This window comes from Octopus bimaculoides, chromosome 4, assembly GCF_046866305.1.
Source record: "Octopus bimaculoides isolate indiv1 chromosome 4, ASM4686630v1, whole genome shotgun sequence".
In the NCBI taxonomy this organism is placed as follows: domain Eukaryota; kingdom Metazoa; phylum Mollusca; class Cephalopoda; order Octopoda; family Octopodidae; genus Octopus; species Octopus bimaculoides.
Window position 1 is genome coordinate 101104031 of NC_142931.1, and position 21133 is coordinate 101125163.

Here is a 21133-nt window from a genome sequence, read left to right on the forward strand (position 1 = left end):
TCCACAGCTTCCCTCCGCTTTAAGTGATCATTGTTTTGAATTAATCATGCATTATCTCATAACTTTGTGATTTCAATGGTATGATTGTTTTATTCTTTGACTGATATTGTAGGTAGGTGAGCAAGGCTGGATCTGGTCAGTTTGAGCATTAAACAAGTAGAATATTTTGGCCAGGTATAACCAGTTTAAATTCTAAAGGGTTAATAATGACAAAGTTATCTGACTAAATTTTTCATCATTTAATAAATTAATTGAAACAAAGGCAGTATATTTCAAAAACAATATTGTGATAAACGGATTAAATTATTGGGTCATCTGATAAATAATGTGGGTTTTTTTATACTTCTTTTATTTTTCAAAATTAGGATAAACAAAGTTCTTTTTTAATCTAAAATATATTCTCCTTCATTCTCTACAATGCTCTTCCATCTATCTGGTAGATTTGCAAAGCTCCTCTTCCAAAATTCATGTGTCCGTGATGAAAAATACTCTTCCAGTACTGTTAGGCTTCGTCTACAGAATTCATATTTTTTTTGTCCAAATGGTTTTGAAGACTGCAGAATAAATAATAATCAGATGGGACAATGTCTGGTGAATAAGGTGGCTGAGGCATCATTTCCTATTTAAACAGCTCCAGCCTTTGGAATGTCATCCTCATCATATGTGGCCGAGCATTATCCTGATGGAAGAACACCTTTCAACTTGAAACCAAAGATAGTCGTTTTCCAATGATATTCAGGTATCACTGAATGGTTACATGACCAAATCCAAGCTTCTCTGCTAGTTCATCAACAGTTACAATGGGAATTTGTTCCACCAGAGTTTGCATTATGTTCTCGTCAAGCTCTACAATCTTTCAGGACGTGGCTTGTATTCTAGGTTGTAGTATCTGGTTCGGAATTTCTGGAACCACCTTTGACACTGGCTTATGCTTTTTGTCTGATCCCCATATACTGCAGTAATATTCCTCTCACTTTCTGTTGCATTGTTGCCTTTATTGAACTTATTAAGCAAAATATGCCGAATATGCTCCTTTGTCACTTCCATTATAGCTTTGAAAAAATAACTGTTAAAATCAAACTGCACTCTTCAAAACTATTCATTTTTAAGCATTTTCCACTTAGTGTTGTTTGCATCACTATTCATGTGTGTGCGTCTATTAGACAAGCAAGGTATACAATTGGCTGTCTGTGTTTTACTTCAGTCCTTTCCTTATAAGGGGTCAACATTGTGACCAACACTGTATATTTTGTATTAACAATAGCTGCAAGTACTAGTGTGTTAATTTCATTGGTTTTCTTGTTGTTCAGAACAGAATAGTGTTTAATGTTTCATGTAGGAAGACGAGGAGGAAGAGGGGCATTGCATGTCTTTTATCTTTTACTTGTTTCCTCATTAGACTGCAGCCATGCTGGGACATCGTCTTGAAAAAATTTTAATCAACCCTTGTACTTATTTTATTTTTTTAAGCCTGGTACTTATTTTACCAATCTCTTTTGCTGAAAAATTATGTTACAGAGATATAAAAACACCAACATTGGTCGTCAAGTGGTGGTGGGTGACAAACACAGACACACAAAACATGCACCCCCCCCCACACACACATACGACAGGCTTCTTTTCAGTTTCCATCTACCAGATCAGTTCATAAGGCTATAGTAGTGGTTGGGCTGAGGCTATAGTAGAAGACACTTACCCAAGGTGTCATACTCTGGGACTGAACCAGGAACCATGTGGTTGGGAAGCAAGCTTCTTACCTATGCTTCAGCTTCAACTGATCTCTTGAGTGTGTTAAATCGAAGTGCACCAATTATCATTGGTATAAATGTGAATTTATAACCTGGATATAAAAGCTGGAAGTTTTAAAGCAGTTATCCATAGTTATCCTCTTTCTCTTTGATCTTCAAGGGGATATTTTCATCAGCAAGACAGCTGACCTCTATAACAGTACATACTTTTTGTCCCAAACAACAACATCCAGCCAATTATTTTTACACTTGACATGTTTTGATGGGAATGTTCCACCAGTATTTCTTGTGTTGATGCTTGTATGTATGTATGTATGTATGCATGCTCATGATCATGATTATCATCAATGTCTACCTTTCCATGACAGTATGGGTCAGACAGAATATTTTGAGATGGTTTTTCAGTGGCCTCATGCTCTTCCTGTCACCAGTTTCACAAGTAAGAAAATATTTCCCCATGGCCAGACGTTTTCACAGAATATTGGAAACGTTGAACACTGCTTGCATTACAGTACCACTTGCTTACAACTATCATGTGATGCCAAAGCAATGAACCAATAACACACACACATATATACTCAGTGTGTGTGTATGTGTATATATATATATATATATATATATATATATATATATATATATATATATTCACACACACACTTACATTTGTACACATACACACATATCTTTCATGGGCTTCTTTAGTTTTCAGGTATCGGATCCACCCACAAGGCTTTGGCCAATCCAGAGCTGTGGAAGAAGACACTTACCCAAGGTCACGTGGTTGGGAAGCAAACTTCTCACCAGACAGCCACTCCAGGCAGTTTCTCTAAGAATACTCAATAAGTTAACAGTTACAGTTTTATATTGTGTAGATAAACTGAAAAAGAAAAGACTTTGATGTATTGAGCTGACCAAAAAGCTCACTTGCTTTTTTAAGGGAAATAAGACACAAGTTTTAAACATAAAGCAAATAATTCAATCAATTTTATAATTACTGTTTAACTTCAATATCTTCTGCTATGTTGTAGACAAATTCACTTTTCTGTGCTCAAAGAAATTCCTGTCTTTACTGAAGAACTCTTCCAGTTGAATTTTCACATTCTCTTCAGAGTTGAATTTCTGTCCATTCAACAAATTTTAGCATGATCTGAAACAGAAGAAAATGTGACAGTGCAAAGCTGGGCAAATATGGATGGTGAGGCAAAACTTTCCAGCCAAGCCACTGTAATATCTGTTATATCTGCAATAGATTGTGAGATCTAACATTGTCATAACGAAAGACGATGCCCTTATGATTAGTAAGTTCTGGATGCTTCTGGTGGATCTCTGAGTTTAATTTCTCCAGCTGGTTATAGTACACATCTAAATTGAGGATCCTGTTCATAGGAAGAAGCTTATAAAAGCCACCAAATTGAAAGCATAACCTTCTTTGGGTGAAGCCCTGTTTTGGAGTATGTTTGTGGTGGTTTACCACTCTTCCCCCATAATCGTTTACAATTGACATTATTATAGACAATTCATTTTTTATTCCCTTTCCTCATTCACTTCAAAAAAGGATTGTTTTCTCCATGTATATGAAACAAATTGCTGATAGACATTCGTTGGCATCACATTCTCCTTATCCAACTGATATGGGACCTAAACATCAAGTCTACTGACATTACCAAGTTGATGCAGATGGTTTTTCAACACTTGATTTGGATATTTGGAGAATACTTGCAATTTTCCTGGTCATATAAAGAGGGTTGGCTTCGATCAGGTCCTTCATTTTGTCACTATTAATCTCAGTTGGCTGGCCAAAGTGAAGTGCATATTGAATGGGAAAATTTCCTGATTGAAATCTTGGAAAACTACATCTGGCAGACATGTTCCATAACAGCATTTTATCCACACACACAGAACATATCTCCCTGCAAGTTTCCTTTGCTTTCTTGCCTTTTTTAACCATAGAAAAAAAAAATGTATCGATAATGCGTATTTTGGTTCTCCATTTTCAGGGTGATCTCAAGCATACAAAATACAATCTGTCTTGTCTCAAATTTGTGTCAATCTATGTTAGTGTGTCAGACACCTAACAAGTGTGCATGCACAAATGATAAAATGAATGGAGCCAGATATCTAATGAGTATTCATGCACAAGAGAAAAAAAGTGAATGAAATTTTTGTTAAACACAGTATATATATATGTATATATATATATATATATATATATATATATATATATATATATATATATATATGAATACACATACACATACACACACACATCACTTGGATATATCATGTTTCAACAAATTAGCTGACTTACTAAAGTGTGTGCAATAATAACCTTCTCAGACACAATGAATGCAAGGCGGTTGAATTGATATGTGTGCATGTATATAGTTATACATGCATGCATATGTGTGCATGTGTGTTTGTATGTATCTATATATGTATGAATATATTTAGTGAATCAGTGAACTGTGAGAGTGTGATCTACACAAAACGTCTATCCTGGTAGGTGGAGAAGAGAACCTTCTTTAACAAAAGCCATTGTCATTTTCCTGCTTTTTTTATGTTGATAATAAAGCAACTGGGGATTATCTGGAGACACTAGCATTGTCATATTTTGTTTCCTTTGTCCATATCATGGTATCTTTGGCTGACAATGTTTTGCTGTTCTTTATGTGTGTGTGTGTGTGTGTGTGTGTGTGTATACTGAATGGCATTGACCAAAGATTTTACTCCCCAGTCTACCAGACATATTTCTCTCTCTTTCTCTCCCTCCCTCTTCTAGAAATTATTATGAAGATCATAGTCACACGTGGTTGAAGAATGGGTCGTTAAACAAAAATATTGTGTAATACTTTGTTCAGTTCTATTTAGCTCCTTTTATGCTCAGCTTTGTCCTTTTTTTCCTCTGAAATTGATTAATTAAGAAGAAGAATGAGTATTGAGGTTGCTATAATCAACTGCAAGGTCCTTGAAGAGGTACTCCAGAACAGTCACAATGCAATGACTGAAACCAATAAAAGAATATTTATCATTGCAAATATCATCACAATAGTCATTACACAATCGTCATCAAAAACATTATCAATGTTTTCTGTCATCATCATGTAACCATTATCATCATTATTGTTATCATCATTGTCATCATTATCTCCATCATTGTCAATGTTGTTTTCATCATCATTATTGCCAAATGTTATCATCATCATTGCCGTGTATTCACATTGTCATCATTATCATCACCATCATCATCTTCATTATCATCGTCCTTAAAAACACCATCATCATTATTTTCACCTATTTCTTCTTTCAGCATTATCAAAATCACCACCATCTTCATTATCATTTTACTTTAACATATTTTTGTTCCTCACCATCATCTCTTATTTATATATTTTGTTGATGTCGGGGAAAATACCTTGTGGTATTTGCCTAGGCTCTTTACACTTTGAGTTGAAATCCCACAAAGGTCAACTTTGCTTTTCATCCTTTCAGGGTCAATAGAATAAAACACCAGCCAAGTTGATGGTGTTGACAATACTTTCCCCTCAGAACTGCTGGTCTTGTGCTTAAATCAAAAACCATATTATTATTAAAGTGATGGCTTGTCGCCAACTTAATGTGGCAGTCCCAAGAAAGGGAAGAATGCTACTGCTATTTAGTCCCAAGAAATACCGTTTCTAGTTGACTACATGACACAAGCGTTCTGTGTCCTTAAGTTTTAAAACAGGGGAGATAAGCACCTCCACCCAACAAAGCCAGCATCCAGAGACTAGTTTCATATTATTATTATTATTATTATTATTTCATTATATGTAAACACCCACACTTTATGTCTGTCTTTGTATTGTCCCCCTCATCCTTTTCCCTTGTGGCAAATAAATGAAATTATTATTATTATTATTACTATTATTATAAAGGTGGTGAGCTGTCAGAACCAGGCAAAATGCTTAGCTGTACTTTGACTTTGCTTTTCATCCCTTACAGGTTCGATGGAATAAGCATCATTCAAGCACTAGAGTCGATGTAATCAACTAGTCCCATCTCCTAAAATTTCAGGCTTTGTGCCTATAGTAGAAAGGATTATTATTATTGAGTGACAGAGCAGTGCATGCCATCAATATATGGGGTAAAATATATGAAGTGTCTGATAAGGGTACAGCAGGCACATGCATCACAACCATATGTGCACAACATGGTCATCTCATATCTCATGAGCTTGCAGGTGGGACCTAGTTAGAATTTTCTTCAGATGAAGTAGCCCATCCCACTCAAAAGATTCTTGAATAAGGTTTGTTTAAGGATATTCTTTTCCACTCTAGGCACAAGGCCTGAAATTTTGGGGGAGGGGGCCAGTCAATTAGATCGACACCAGTATGCAACTGGTACTTAATTTATTGACCCCCGAAAGATGAAAAGCAAAGTCAATCTCAGTTGAATTTGAACAGAGAACGTAAAGACAGACAAGATACTGCTAAGCATTTTTCACCTGGCAGCTTGCCACCTTGCTTAAGGATATTGAACAATACACCCATGTTTCCAGAGGTGAATTATTTGAACCCAATGAATTCCTCTCAACACATGGCTATGATGCTCACCACTACTTCTGCTCATGATCAGAGGTGCACATATTGTCAGCCAACAAGCAACATGTTCAACTGGTTAAGGTCAAACAACCGACAAGCAAATCTGTGGCATTGAGCAGAATACTTACTGTAGCACATAGCAAGAAAAAACATGTACATGATAGCACTTCCAGTCAGTTAAGATGAGAAGCCATGAGAGTCAATGCCTGGTTATTATTATCATTATTATTGTTATTATTATTATTATTATTATTATTATGTTAAAGTTTTTGCCTTGTCTATCAGTTGTATAAATCTTGATACATTACATAAATTTTTGAATGCTGTTTTGCAGTGTTCCGGCAAGGGGACATTGGAACTAATTGGTACACAGTCGTATCTGGAACCCTGGAGGTTTATCTTTCAGATACAGGAGACCAAAAGGTAAAATGTTTTCAATTCTAAGCATCTCTGTCATCATATATAAATATAATATATATATATATATATATATATATATATATATAATTATGTATATATAATATGTATATATAATATGTATATATATAATATATATATATAATTATGTATGTATGTATGTATATATATATATATATATATATATATATATATATATATATATATATATATACATACATACATAATTATATATATATATATATATATATATATATATATATATATATATATATATATATACATACATACATAATTATATATATATATATATATATATATATATATATATATATATATATATATATATATATATATATATATATATATATATATATATATATATGAAGATAAAAAATAATAATAAGGCAGAATGCTAAACTGAAAGCATATTTTAATATAGATGTGCATAAGGAGGATTAAAAAGGATTTCTAACCAGCTTTGATTGCATGGCAAATTTTCAAGAAGAGGGAAAATGAAAATAATGTTTTTTACAAAAATATAAAAAATATATAAAAAAATAAGTATACCAATACATTATATTGTCTTTGAGTTTTTAAAGTTCAATGGTAATCCATGTAGATAATTGTTAGATAGATTAGGATGCATGGAATTAAGAATGGTGTTGTGTTTAAAAAAGGCTGAGAGTTTATGTGTTAAACAGGAAGTGTGGTGTCAAAACAGGAAGTGTGTGTAAGGGAAGACAATTCTGTGGGTTTTATACACTTTAGTTGGAGTTCTGGACTCTTTCTCAACAGGAAGTTTATGTCTGTTCTTAGAGAAACAAGAAGTAAATTTATATGTATTTCAATGGGTAGGCGAGAGAAGGGAATATGGTCACCGAGGAGTTTGTATGCTAAGAAGCGTTTGGAATTTCACACACACACTATATATCTATAAATATATATATATATATATATATATATATATATATATATATATATATATATATATATATCTGTAAAAATATGTGACACTTATTCGGCAGCCATGATAAAACTCCGAGTTTTGGATGCCAGGGTGGGAACCCACGCCAACATCTCTTCAGTTATCCGGCCATATTTTCACAGATAAATTCCTCTATTTACATAATATCGAGGTCTCTTTCTTTCTTTTGTTGTCCTTTCTATCAATATATATATATATATATATATATATATATATAACTTTGTGTTATGCTATATTATATCATCTACACACTAACAAGGCAAACTAATAAAGTTGTTTTAGATCATCAGAATAAATTCCTTACAGTATTTGTTACAGTTCTCTGCTCTTTGATTTCAGGTCTTGCCCAATACCAGTTTTGCCTTTCATCTTCTCAGTCAATAATACTACTACACAATAACTGCTACGACAATGACCTCATAACACTGTTCTGTCATATCTCTGTCCTCCTGTCAAGAAGCTGTCTTCCCTCATTGATCCATGTGTGCTTGGATGCTATCATTGTTGTTTTTTTTGTGGATGCTATCATTGTTTTTTTTTTAACACAATGGCAGCATTGGTCAAACAGATATAATCAAAAACCTCCTTGCCGTGACTCTCCCATCAATTTTCATGAGTGCAGGGAACCTCAGACCACATTTTTCCAATGTGCCTTCAACATTATTAGTGTGAATTAGAGATTTTTGCAAGTAGTTCTTGCAGGTCCAGCAACTTCAGAGTGGGTAACTTCTCTGGCTTATCATCATATATGTATATATGTAACATCATTCACTGTTGTGGTCTGTATGTGAAACCTATGATAATATGAAGTCATCTAGTATATATATATATATATATATATATAATTTACATAATAGGGTAAAAATTTGATATTAATTAATATCAATTTAATAGCAGGAAACCAGCACGTTAAAAGAATCAGAAGGTTCAGAATAAATTTTCTGAGATCCTAAAAGGATTATAGTACTTGTGTATATAAAAGAGTCCACTAAAGTGGACAGTTAATGTGCTAGAAAAAGATCACTTAAAAAATTCTCAAAGAAAGTGTCAGCGGACCCTCTTTTATATATATATATACTTTCTAATTTATTGATTTTTTTAGTTTAAAGTTTGTGGTTCGAGACAGGACTGATATTCTCTGCAATGGATTTAACATAGTCTTTGTATAACATTGTTGTTGTTGTTGCATTGTATTGAACAAATATGATATCTGTGGCTGTTTCAAGTATTCATACATTATTCAGTGTTCTTGACTGTATATTCTATGTAATTGCTATAGAACTGACAAGCTCTACTCCTAGTATTTTGTCTCCTCTTTGTGCATGCATGCATTACTGTATCTTGTTCATTCATTCATTTAACATTTGTTTCTCCGTGTTAGTATGGCTTGAACAGGAAATTATTTTGAGACAGGCTTTTACAGCTGGATGCTCTTCCTGTCACCAACCCTTACCTGATTTTTGGGTAAACATTTTCTTATCATTGAACTGCCTTCAAAAGAGCAGAACGACCAGTCATAATATCAATATTAGAACTGCTTCAAGCAAATGGTGATAAATGCAATGAACATTTATGCATGTATGCTTACACACAGGCACACATGCATACACACACACACATACATACATAAACACAGACACACATGCACACATTCACACATACATATATTATATATATATATATATATATATATATATATATATATAAATATAATTAAGGGATCAGCAAATATTCTCAGCTTTTTTAGCTGCTATTTCTGAACTTCGGTATATGGTGAAGCAAATATTTGCTGATCCCTTAATTATATTTATAAATATATATGAGCTTTTAAATAAGTTCTCCACCATTAATGGTGCTTTCATACCGATGGGCTTGGTAAAAATTATTAATTGTTAATTGATTTATTAATTAATAAATTGATAATCCTTTACCCTTTTAATTTGTAATATATATATATATATATATATATATATATATATATATATAATATTAATATAGGGTAAGAAAAATTGTAGAAATTTTTTTCTACCAGTGGCCTATCATGTACATACAGTCAATAGACATATTTTTCATATAAAATTAGTGTACATTTAAATACAAAAAGAGGTGAGCCTTAACAGGTCGCCTTACATATGAGAAGGAACAGTCAAAAAGTCCAAACCACAATGAAGAGCAAATTTCAAAGGGAATAAAAAATAAAAACCACAGTTAACAGCAAATTTCAAAGGGAATAAAAAATAAAAACATTTACCATGTTTTACTGCCAGACCTTAGGTTTCAAACTTTAATTAGCAAATAAGATAATTTGCAAGGTGAAGTTATCATCAGCGGGTACACCAAACATTAACATATAAATTAGAGACAAAATAACACGTCTCGTCCTTACGTATTATAATTTTTCAAATCCACCGTGTAAGCGCAGTTTCAGTCGTCAGATCTTGTCTTAAAGTTTTCACTTTATTTTGTAGTCTCCTTTTCCACATTTGCTCTTTTTAATCTTTCCCTGTGAGATATCTAATCTTCTAGTGACTACTAACCCTCCTGCATAGATCAATAAGTTAGTATCTTCTATATTTTTAGTATCTATCCTCCTGACAACAGAATCTATTTTCCTAGTCATTTCTAGCAGCTTCTTTCTGTTGGTACCTTTTAATGCTGGCAATCTTTTTCTTACTTCTTTACTCATTACTTCCAACAATTCATCTAAAATCCACTTAAGTCGTTGGTACCAGTTGTCCCTTCCTTATTGGTAGCACTATTATTATTTTTATCTTTAGGTTCTGTGGTTTGAGCTGTCTCTCTTATGTTGTTGTTTGTCTTTCCTACTGCCTGGTCTTTCTTTTCCAGTTCTTTTGTGACCTCCACTTTCTTCTCCTAATTGCATTAGCTTGATCTACTAATCCCTGCTCAGTCACTTTAACCATACCCTTCTATACCTAAAGTGTTAACATCCATTTTCTATAGCCCCTTCTTTTAGGTTCACTTTCTAAGTATCTCTGCATCACTATCTTGTTTTCTTCACTGGTCTACTTCCTTCTCCTTACTCTATTATCTGCTGATGCTGCATTAGGATAACAGCTATGGTCAGCCTGCACCTTTACTGCACCACTGCCAAGTAAGAGGCCTTCCCTTAAATTTTCACTGTTACATTTTCACTGCTTCATTTTCACTGTTACAACCAGAGTTTTTTCAAGAACTCCTGTCTCTCATAAACCAAGGTAGGGTAATGTTCATCACCATTGTCATCATCATTATTATATTTCAACATCTGATAGTTTCAAGCAACTTTCTATTGCATCATTTATTACACCTTTGTGCTGCATTTTTTCTTGTTGGGGGTGGAATATTGTATTGTATCAGTATGTTTTGTTATGGGGTTTAGTTTGAGTCTTCTGTTGTATAATTTTTTGTATTGTATGTTGTTTTATTATTGTTTTTATTATTGTCCAGTAGTCTTATTTTTATCACATGCTTTCACTGCACTACTGAGCACAGCTCTGTGTTCCTTGGCTGTGTGCTGCGGTTTGTTGTGGTGCTCTTATTTTCACTGTATTGAAAGTGTTTTACGTAGGATGTGTGCAGTGCCTAGTAGTACTATTTTTTGTATGCTATATATACTTGTAAGTTCTAGAGTTTTCATTATGCATTTCACTGAATGTTTTTTTTTTTTTCATCATACCTAATGTGCCTACTATAATAGGAATTGTTTCTGTTTTTAGGCTCCACATTTGTGTTACCTTTATTTCAAATCTTTGTATTTTGAAAGTTTCTCTGTTAGAGAAATGTTGTCATCTGTTGGTATTGATACATTGATTAGAAAGCATTTCTTTTCTTGGTGATCTCTGACAACTATATCTTGCCTGTTAGCCTTGATTTCTCTATCTGTGTGTATTGTGACTTTCTCATTTTCTGTGACTTTTTCTGAAGTGTGCCTCAACCATCTTTTTTCTGTTGTTATTCCAGAGTGTTGGCATTGCTTCCAATGTACATAGGTTCCAACTCTGTTGTATTTGTGAATATATTCCTTCTTAGCCAGGACTGCGCAACCAGAGACAATATCATTTATTGCTTCTTCTCCATCACCACATATTTTGTAGTTACTTGTTGTATTTCTCTTCATTATGTATTTTTGGTGATTTCTGGTGGGAAGGCTTTGTTCTTGTGCTGCAATTAAAATTCCTTCAGTCTCTGCTTTGAGTCCTGAGCTTCTCAGCCATTTTGAGGATTTTGCTTTGTCTATTTCTTTTGCATTTAGTTTAACCCAGTATTTGCCATGAAGGGGCTTTTCTTGCCATTGTTTTATCATGATTCATTACTGTTCCAGTTTCAGTTGTTTTACAGCTTTTGTTGTTTCTTCTTTTTTTTCATAGCTGTTAGATACTATGATTTCTTTTTTGTACTTGTCAGTTTCCTTAAAGACAGAAAACAGTTTTTTGTTTTGTTCATGTTTTGTGGCTATTTGTATCAGATTTCCTTGCCCCTGAAGTAGGTATTTCTGTAATCTTATGGTGGCTATTTTGTAATAGTTTTCTAGCTGTATAAGGCCTCTACCACCTTCAATATGTTGTATGTATAACCTTTCCATGTCAGGTTTTGGCTGGTGCATCCTGAATCCTGTCATTATTTTTCTTGTTTTCCTGCCTATTTTGATTAGTTCATTTAAAGTCCAGTTAAGAACATAACTGGGGTTGCTAGAGTGTTGATACCTATTATCTTGTTTTCGCATTGAGCTGTTTTCAGTATTAATCTAACTTGTCTATAGTATTACTTTCTTATCTTCTCTTTCATTTGTGAGTGTTGTATCATATCTAGTTCATTGATTCCTTAGTATTTGTATGTCTGTTTTTGGTCTAATTCTCTCATTTCGTTTGCTTTATCTAGTGTGATGTTGTTAGTCTTAAATAGTTTTTCTCTTTTCAAGGTTGCTTTGGCACATTTTTCTAAGCCAAATTTCATGTTTATTTCTTTGGTAGATCCATGTACTGTCTGTAGTAATATTTCCAGCTGTTTATCATTTGCAGCGTACAGTTTTAGACCATCCATATATAAGAGATGGCTGATTGTTTTGCCATAACAGTTGTATCCACATCCAGTTCTGTTTAGCATGTCATATAAAGGTGTCAGTGCCAAGCAGAAAAGGAATGGTGAGAGCGTGTCTCTCTGGAATATTCCTTTTCTAATGGGGATGGCTTCGGTTTTTATGAGTCCCTCTTTTTGTCTGGAGCTGTAGCATTGTTTGCCACTTATTCATAGAATGCTTTATATATTTTATGATTATGGGTGCTACCTTGTTCATGGCTTGTGATCCATGTGTGGGCAATACTATCAAAAGCCTTTCAATAATCAATCTAACTTATACTTAGGCCCTTCTTTTTTCTATGGCTGTCTTCAGTTATGGCTTTATTGATCAATTATTATTATTATTATTATTATTATTATTATTATTATTATTATCGCAAGTTTTGTTGGAACTTCTGGAGCCAGCATGCATAGCGGGCTTGCTGCCTGCAGCCTATAGTACCATGCTATCTTTTCTTTTCAACTGTCTGAATACTTCAGTTCAATATTTATGAAAAATTATGTACATTATTTACATTATTTACATTTGACGGATATTTGTCCTCATCTTGTTTGTTGTTAACACAATGTTTCAGCTGATACAGCCTCCAGCCTTCATCAGATGTCTTGGGGAAATTTCGAACCTGGGTTCTCATTCCTAAGGTATTTTTCAATGTTGTTATTATTAGTATTATTATTATTAGTCAGGTCATTGCTTGGAATCGAACTCGGAATCTTGGGGTTAGTAGCCTGCGCTCTTAACCACTATGCCATATGCCCAGGCATATGACGTAGTGGTTAAGAGCGTGGCTACTAACCCCAAGATTCCGAGTTCAATTTCAAGCAGTGACATGAATGATAATAATAATAATAATAATATTAATATTAATAATAATAATAATAATAATGTATCTGTTACTTTCCTGATTATTCTGGCTGTGCCAAGGAGGCAAACCTTTTGTAATAGTTCTACTGGGCACTCTATTCCAATTTCCTTTATATTTTTTTTGAGGATCCAATAATAATTGGCACCCACTTCCCTTTCTGCATTTTCCATAGCTGGTCTATTTCGTACTTAAGAGAGTTGTATTTATCTATCTTTTCACCTTCCTTCTTGACTCTTTCTGGGTTAAAGGGGCATGCAGCATCAACTGTATAGCACATGTGGTGCATCTTGTCCACCACCACTAGGGTTGGTCGGTTAAGCCGCAGCACCTGATCTGTTTGGATTGGGGAATGTCAGAGGATTTTGCATGTCTCTCACTTCACCACTCTCTGTGGTTTGTGCTCATACTACATCTTGCCTCTCTCTATCCCCCACTTTTCACACAGTTTTGAATGTAGCACTTTCACTACCTCATCATGTTGCTACAACTTGTAAAGGTTTAGGGTAAGTCTAGGGCATTCATTCATGATATGGACAATGATTTCATCCACTCTATTGCAGATGCGGTACAGTGGAGACACTTGCTCATTCTTAAATTTAACTCTCCAATTCATTGCCAAAACTTGGTCTTGCACTGCCAGTATAGTGCTCTCAGTCTATTTTTTCAGTACTCCTTTCTTCAGCCAATCCCACCTATGTTTTCCAGCAACTTCAGTTGTGACATGGAATTGATTGGGTAGTCCCTATTATTATTATTATTATTATTATTATTATTATTATTATTATTATCTATTGTCTTTGTACAGCTTCTAATGCTGGAGATGTACTATGGTGCCAGCTGTTCATTACCAAGCTAACCTATCATGTCTATCGACTTTTCTTTCTTTCTTATCTCATACCTTGTTGTCAGCTAGGCATGCTATATCTATAATCCAGCATCATTTGCTTTCTTTCTCTAGTAGCACTATGTCTAGTTTTCTATTCACTATCTCATGGTCGCACTGAATCATAAAATCTCATAGGATCTTTGCATTATCATTTTCGATGATGGCTTTGGGTTTATGTTTGTACCACTGTTTTGCTCTGTAAAGTCCATACTTATTGCAAAGTGTCCAACTGACAATCCTTGCTATATTGTCATGATGTCACTTATATTCTTTCTGGGCTAGGAGCGTACATTGACTGGTAATATGCGATACGGTTTCACCATTTTGTCCACAAATTCTGCACTTATCATTTTCTGATGTGTTGTCTATTCTGTATTTGATGTAATTGGTTCTTAATGCTTGCCCTTTGGCAGCACAGATTAGAGCCTCTGTTTCCAGTTTTAAATCACTTTTAGCCATCCATAGCCATCTTTTTCTCTGTCTGTCTTATCTTCAACATCCATATGAAATTATCCATGCATTCTTTTCTTTATCCACCTATTTTCAGTTTCATTCATTCTCAAGTCCTTGTATAGTGCCTTATCTTTGCAATCTTCTATCCTACACAAGCCTGACCGTCTTACTTCCAATAATAATGGTTCTGTGGCATTTTTTACATACCATGCTATGTCATTTTCTTCTGCTCTAGTGCTGTGTTTGCATCCAATCAGTCCTCTTACCCCTCTCTTTTATGGTGCATATAGTCTGTCTGTGTTACTTTTTGGGTGGAGTATCCCATATCTAGTCTGCAACTTCCTTGTCTTTCTGTCTAAGCTGTTTAGCTCATCTACTGTCCATGCGATTACCCCTGCTCCATATCTAAGCAGTGAAACTGCCCAGGTGTTGATAGCTTCAATCTTATTCCATCCGTTTAATTTCAACTTAACGATCAGTCTCAGTCTGCACAAGTACTCCACTTTAAATGTTTCTGCCTTTTCTTTCTCCATCAATTTATCCATTTCCAATATCCCCAAGTACTTATAGCCTGTCTCTTCTATCTGCTTCATAACCTTCCCTGATGGTATCGCTAGCCTGTCCATACATTTGATTTTGCCTCTCTTCAAAACTAACACAACATATCATTATTATTATTATTATTATTATTATTATTATTATTATTGTTATTATAATAATTATTGTTATTATTATTATTATTGTGCAGACATGGCAGGTAGTTAAGAAGTTTGCTTCTCAAGCACATGCTTTTGGATTCAGTCCCATTACATTTGGAACCTTAGGTATGTGTTATCTGCTATAGCCTCAGGTTGATCAAAGCATTGTGAGTGGATCTGGTAAACAGAAACCAAAATATACCTTGGTGTGTGTGCGCGTGCGTGTGTGCATGTGTGTGTGTGTGTGTGTGTGTGCGTGTGTGTGTGTGTGCGGGGGGGGGGGGGGTTCAGCCAGAATTTGAGGAACATGTCTATTCCTGCTCTCTTCCAATTACTTCAGTGTCAATGTTAATGAAGAGATAGTGGACCATGTCTGTGGGGCCATTGTGCTTTTCCTCCCTTTTTATGCTTAGTGCCATTTCATCCATCTTTACGTTCTGACTTCAAATTCCACTGGCGTCAACTTTGCCTTTCATCCATTCAGGGTTGAGCACTGGGGTCAATGTAATCGACTTCCCACTCCCCTGAACTTGCTGGCCTTGTGCCAAAATATGAAACCATTATTACAGAAATATCTCATTTCATTTGTTAAACAGAATGTTTATTCTTGCTATAATGTTCTGTTTTATAAGCATTTTCATAACCATATCCTCTCTCTCTCTCTCTCTCTCTCTTTCTCTCTCTCCCTTTCTCTTTGTATGTATGTATGCATGCATATGTGTGTGTGCGTGCGTTGTGCATGAATGTATGTCTGCATGTATGTATATATATATATATATTTCTACATATATGTATGTATGCATATATGTATAGCTGTGCACTAAATAGTTGAGATGGATATGTAGTATGTGTGTGTGTGTGTGTCTGTGTGCAATCACACGTCTCATGTTTGATAACATGCATGACAAAAATTAACTGTTGAGATAAAACTTCTCTGTTGCATGGAAATTTTTCGACAAACATGCGCGCGCGCACACACACACACGTGTACACACAGATCAGATCGTTTAGCAGCCAAGATTGGCAGAGTTCTCTCCCTTTCATCTTCATCTTCAATTTGTTAAACTCTCAGAAATTCTTTCTCTGAAACAATGAAAACGGAGCAAATTTATTGACAGACGACATATAAATGGTTTAATATCAACATTAATTTGTCTGTAGCCAGTAGTTTCTGAGTTGATGAAGCCAACTTCTACTGATTGAAAGTGATTTCTTTCTTTTGTTGTTCCTACCACTATCATTTTAATGATTTTTCCTTTTTCATAGAAGTATCACAAGAGAATTGTTAAATTTGATATAATGGCAATTATACCATTAAAATATTCGTTTTTGAAAGGGGTGTAGCCTCCAATCTGATATTTTATTTGCCTTGGTGATAGTCATAATGAAATATCAGTGAGTTTAATGGCTGTGTTTGATTTTGTGGCATCGATATATACCAATAAAATTTGCCTGACTACAGTAGGATGACAAACTTATTTAAATAACATAGACACATATTTCAATTTATTTGAAAATGATTTGGTTCAAGTTGTTGAGCTTTTGTCTGGGCAGGTTGGGTGTACTTTTTAAGATGAGTCTGAGATTTCATACAATATCTACAGAAAAAGTGAGGTACTGTGAAATTCAGACAACAGCAACTGAAATACTAGAGGTGGAATGAATTGCATGTTGAAGACAGCCCACTTTATAGGCCTAACTATATGCCAGGCTTCTTTAGTGATATCTTGACAGATGCCTATCACAGATGGCAGCAGAATAGGAAAATTCCCTGTGAACTGTGGCATGGTAGCACTGCTGAGAAACTTTGTCAACGAGTGGGATGCTATGGATAATCTCCTGTCTATAACCCAGGTGAGTAAATGCTGAGTTTAATACTCCGACCAAGGAGTAAGCAAAGAAGTTGGCACTTGTAAGCAGTTTGGTTGTGGAAGTTCAAATATGTATGATCCTCAATAAATCCATTCAGGACAGCCTCTACCTTATACAATACAAGATAGAGAAGATGAGAAACAAACATAGTAATTGCAGTCCACAGACAAAACAATTTCACTGCATCCGAAAATTCTCAAAAATACTGTGCTATCACAGTATTTTCCAGAATTTTCAAATGCAGCAACATTTTTTTGTCAGTAAACAGGTGATGAAAATTTTGACACCATACAACAGATGAATGTTTGAGTGAAGTTGATGATCTTTGTGTGTGTGTCTGAATGGCAAACTTTTGTCTTCCATGCTGTAATTGCTTTTGTTTCAGCTCATGATCTCAGATCAAAACACTTGCCATGTAAGTAGTTACCCAAAATAAGCATAATTTTGGATCAATTTGGTTCAGTTGAAAGCTTCAAATAGAGTTTACCATCTCTTTTAGGACTGTTAGCTACAATCCTAGGAGTGGATAGCTTCAGACCCATTTTCAGAAGTTGGTTCACAGCAATGCACAGTAACAGTTGTTCAGTGGATAAGTAACAGGTCAATTCTCAGAACTGTTTCATATTGCATACTTATCTGTCTGAACTGTCCTCTTTCATCTCTCAACAGTTCTAGCTTCTACTTCAATGGACTGGAAGTTAATGTTGTGTCAGCTTATGTGGATAATGTCACCATAATGGTATTGGCACATACCTTGGAAATGGAGGTTGTTTGCACTATTCTAAAAGAATATGAGGTGTTTGGAGGTGCAAAAACAAACCTGGGCAAATCAGTGGGCTTGTTGCTTGGCACCTGAAGAAGCTATCAGATAACATAGAGAACTGAATAGATGAACTAATTAACCTACTCAGGTTAATTAGTTCTGAGCTTGGTGATGAGGTTACAAACAGGGCAGTCAGTTTCACACAGAAATAGGTCACATGAAAACTATCCCTAAAAGTTCTTCTGTTCTCTGTAAAAAGGGTGCATTCCACATGTCAGGCTGTCTATTTGCTAATGCTTTTTGGAAGATAGGCTCAGTATGTTATAGCTGCTGATGCATAAATACAGATTGAGACTGTGGCACATAGGGAGATTCCTGGATGGTGACGTGGAGACTGTGGCACATAGGGAGATTCCTGGATTGTGATGTGGTCTCCATTTCTAAGGTGGGTATTTCCACAACTTGTGTTTTTGATGTAACTGAAGTCTTGAGTCAAGAAAAGACAAAGACTGGACACTTGACATTTGGAATGTTAAGTACTCATTGATTAGTTCCACTATGTCTTCAGTCCTTTTAATCTGGTCTACCAAACTACATCTTTCACTAAGGCTACCAGACAGATAAACACAACCTGTCTTTAGCAGCCAAAGGAAGTTGGTGGGGAGATCATTGCAATGAACTTAACTGATAGCTAAATGCATCCAACATGTGACAACAGGTGTTCGACATAACTATGCAAGTTAGTAATGCTCAGGTACTGGACAAGTGTGTGCATAACAGCTTCATTGTTCTGTCTGCATCTTAGACAAACCTACTTGGTGGCACTTCCATGCCTGTAGTGTTTATCTTAGACTGGCATGTCTCTCACTAGCACTGCCAGGCCGAGGATTTTGGGAACTATCTATGGGTTCAGGCCTAAATATTCTCTGGAATAGACCAGCCAGATGGTTTTTGCTGTTGTCCAGAGTCTTCCTATGAATGTTATTGCTCTTTAGAATGCCAGAATGGAACTTCCACTGATTGCACTGCCCGACTGGTAGAGGGCTGTGAATGCTTAATCACATTCCAGAGGTCAAGCACTCTGACTTGGTTTTTGCTTGACCCAAGACAGCAGATTTGTCAAATAGATGAGTTGGAAAAATAGTTATCTGACAATCAGTAACCATGCTTGCTGACCATAAAGGAACAGCTGCAGATGTCACAGCCTTAGCACATGTCCATGCATCATCAGTCATGGTATACCCAGTTTTTGTTTGAGTGGGTGTTGAAAGTAACAGAGAACTTGACCAATGGAACATATCCCTTCCATAGAAAGTGGAAGAAAAGGTGCTCCAATATAGGCAGCTATGAAATAGAGCAAGGTACAATGGCCAAATGATAATATATGGTAGTGGCAATGTATTTGCCCTCTGTCTGACCTCTCTGAATAGATTTGTCACAGAATATTTTTGATTGTGATTGGTCATAATACTTGTCATCTCATCCCAGTTCTTCTCTATCTGGACCAAACTAAACCCTATGGACCTAACTCTTCATGTACTAAGCTGGAGGCCCACTGAATTTTCTTGGTTGACTTTTGCTCCTGTCACAGCTTTATAGTCCCTCAGTGTAGTGCTACTTGCCACTATGTGCTTTGTATCTGACACTATCACAGTAACATCATCCACATATGCTTACATTGTTTTTCCACATTCTTGTTTGTGCAGGATGCCCTCAATGTCACTAGTTTGCACAGAAGTGGCTCAAAAGTCAGTACATACATAAGAGATGAAAGGGGCCAACCTTGACAAATGAAACACATGATACTGAATGGTTCTGATGGGTGACCTTTCTCCCTAACCACCAAGCAGGTGTCACTGTACATTGCAGTAATTCAACTGCAGGAGACAGGACTGGAGCCAGCAGCCATGTGGAGAATCACCAAGTATTACCAGTCACCCTTTTGAAAGCCTTTGATTGATTTAAATTGATCAGGGTCCCACCCATGCCAGGTTCCTTATCCACCCATTCTATAATGTATCTCTTAAGGTGGAGGCTATCATACATGGCCTGTTTTGGATGGTGCATGTTTATGCTGCTTTCAGACCATCACTTAAAATCACCAACCCCTTTTCAATGTGGTGCTCTCTGTGTAGGCCCTTTCTCAGTAGTGTCACTGTTCCTTAAGTTACAAAAATGGAGATTCTCCTGTTCTGCTGCCAGTTGCAGAAGATATCTGCCAAGAGGTATACAAATAGATCTGGCATGTAAAAGTAGTGTTCATAGAGCAGACTATTCAAACCAATCAATTTTCCCACCATGCTGTCAACCATCACTTCCATGACTGTTATTGGTCTTTTGTAACATTCTGCCTCTCTCACTGAAAGTTGCAGCAGGATGTTGATGTGAAGTCCATTCTGCAATCTGACTCACAACTCACCCCAAACATGGGTTGGATGATTTGACAGAACCTAATGAACCTGAAGACTTTATTATGTCTGATACACTGGAAAACAAGCATACTGCAGGAGTGCAAAATGGTAATAGAAGCACTCATTAACCAGGACAATTTTATGGGATGTCAATTTGGGTTTGTAACTTCTGTGATTGAAATGGAGTTTAGTTCAATTTCCCATGTGAATAACAACTAGGGAGAGGTTCTCAGCAAGTTTGCTAATCACATTAAAAAATGAGCTGAGAAAAACCAGTCCCTAAAAGGTCAAGCAGAAGTAATTAATGTCAATATCATCTGATTATTGTGTCATGTCCCAAGAAACTTCTGATCAGATTGGAGTATATGCACT

At 35.4% G+C, this 21133-nt stretch overlaps 1 protein-coding gene across 1 annotated transcript in view; it reads left to right on the forward strand.

Moving 5' to 3' along the window:
• The window catches only part of LOC106867327 (rap guanine nucleotide exchange factor 4), an 828140-nt gene that overhangs the window by 263530 nt on the left and 543477 nt on the right, over positions 1–21133 (forward strand). Inside the window, exon 3 of the mRNA XM_089350109.1 lies at positions 6663–6751. Coding sequence (XP_089206235.1) covers positions 6663–6751 — 89 coding nt within the window. The remainder of the gene's footprint in view (positions 1–6662; positions 6752–21133) is intronic.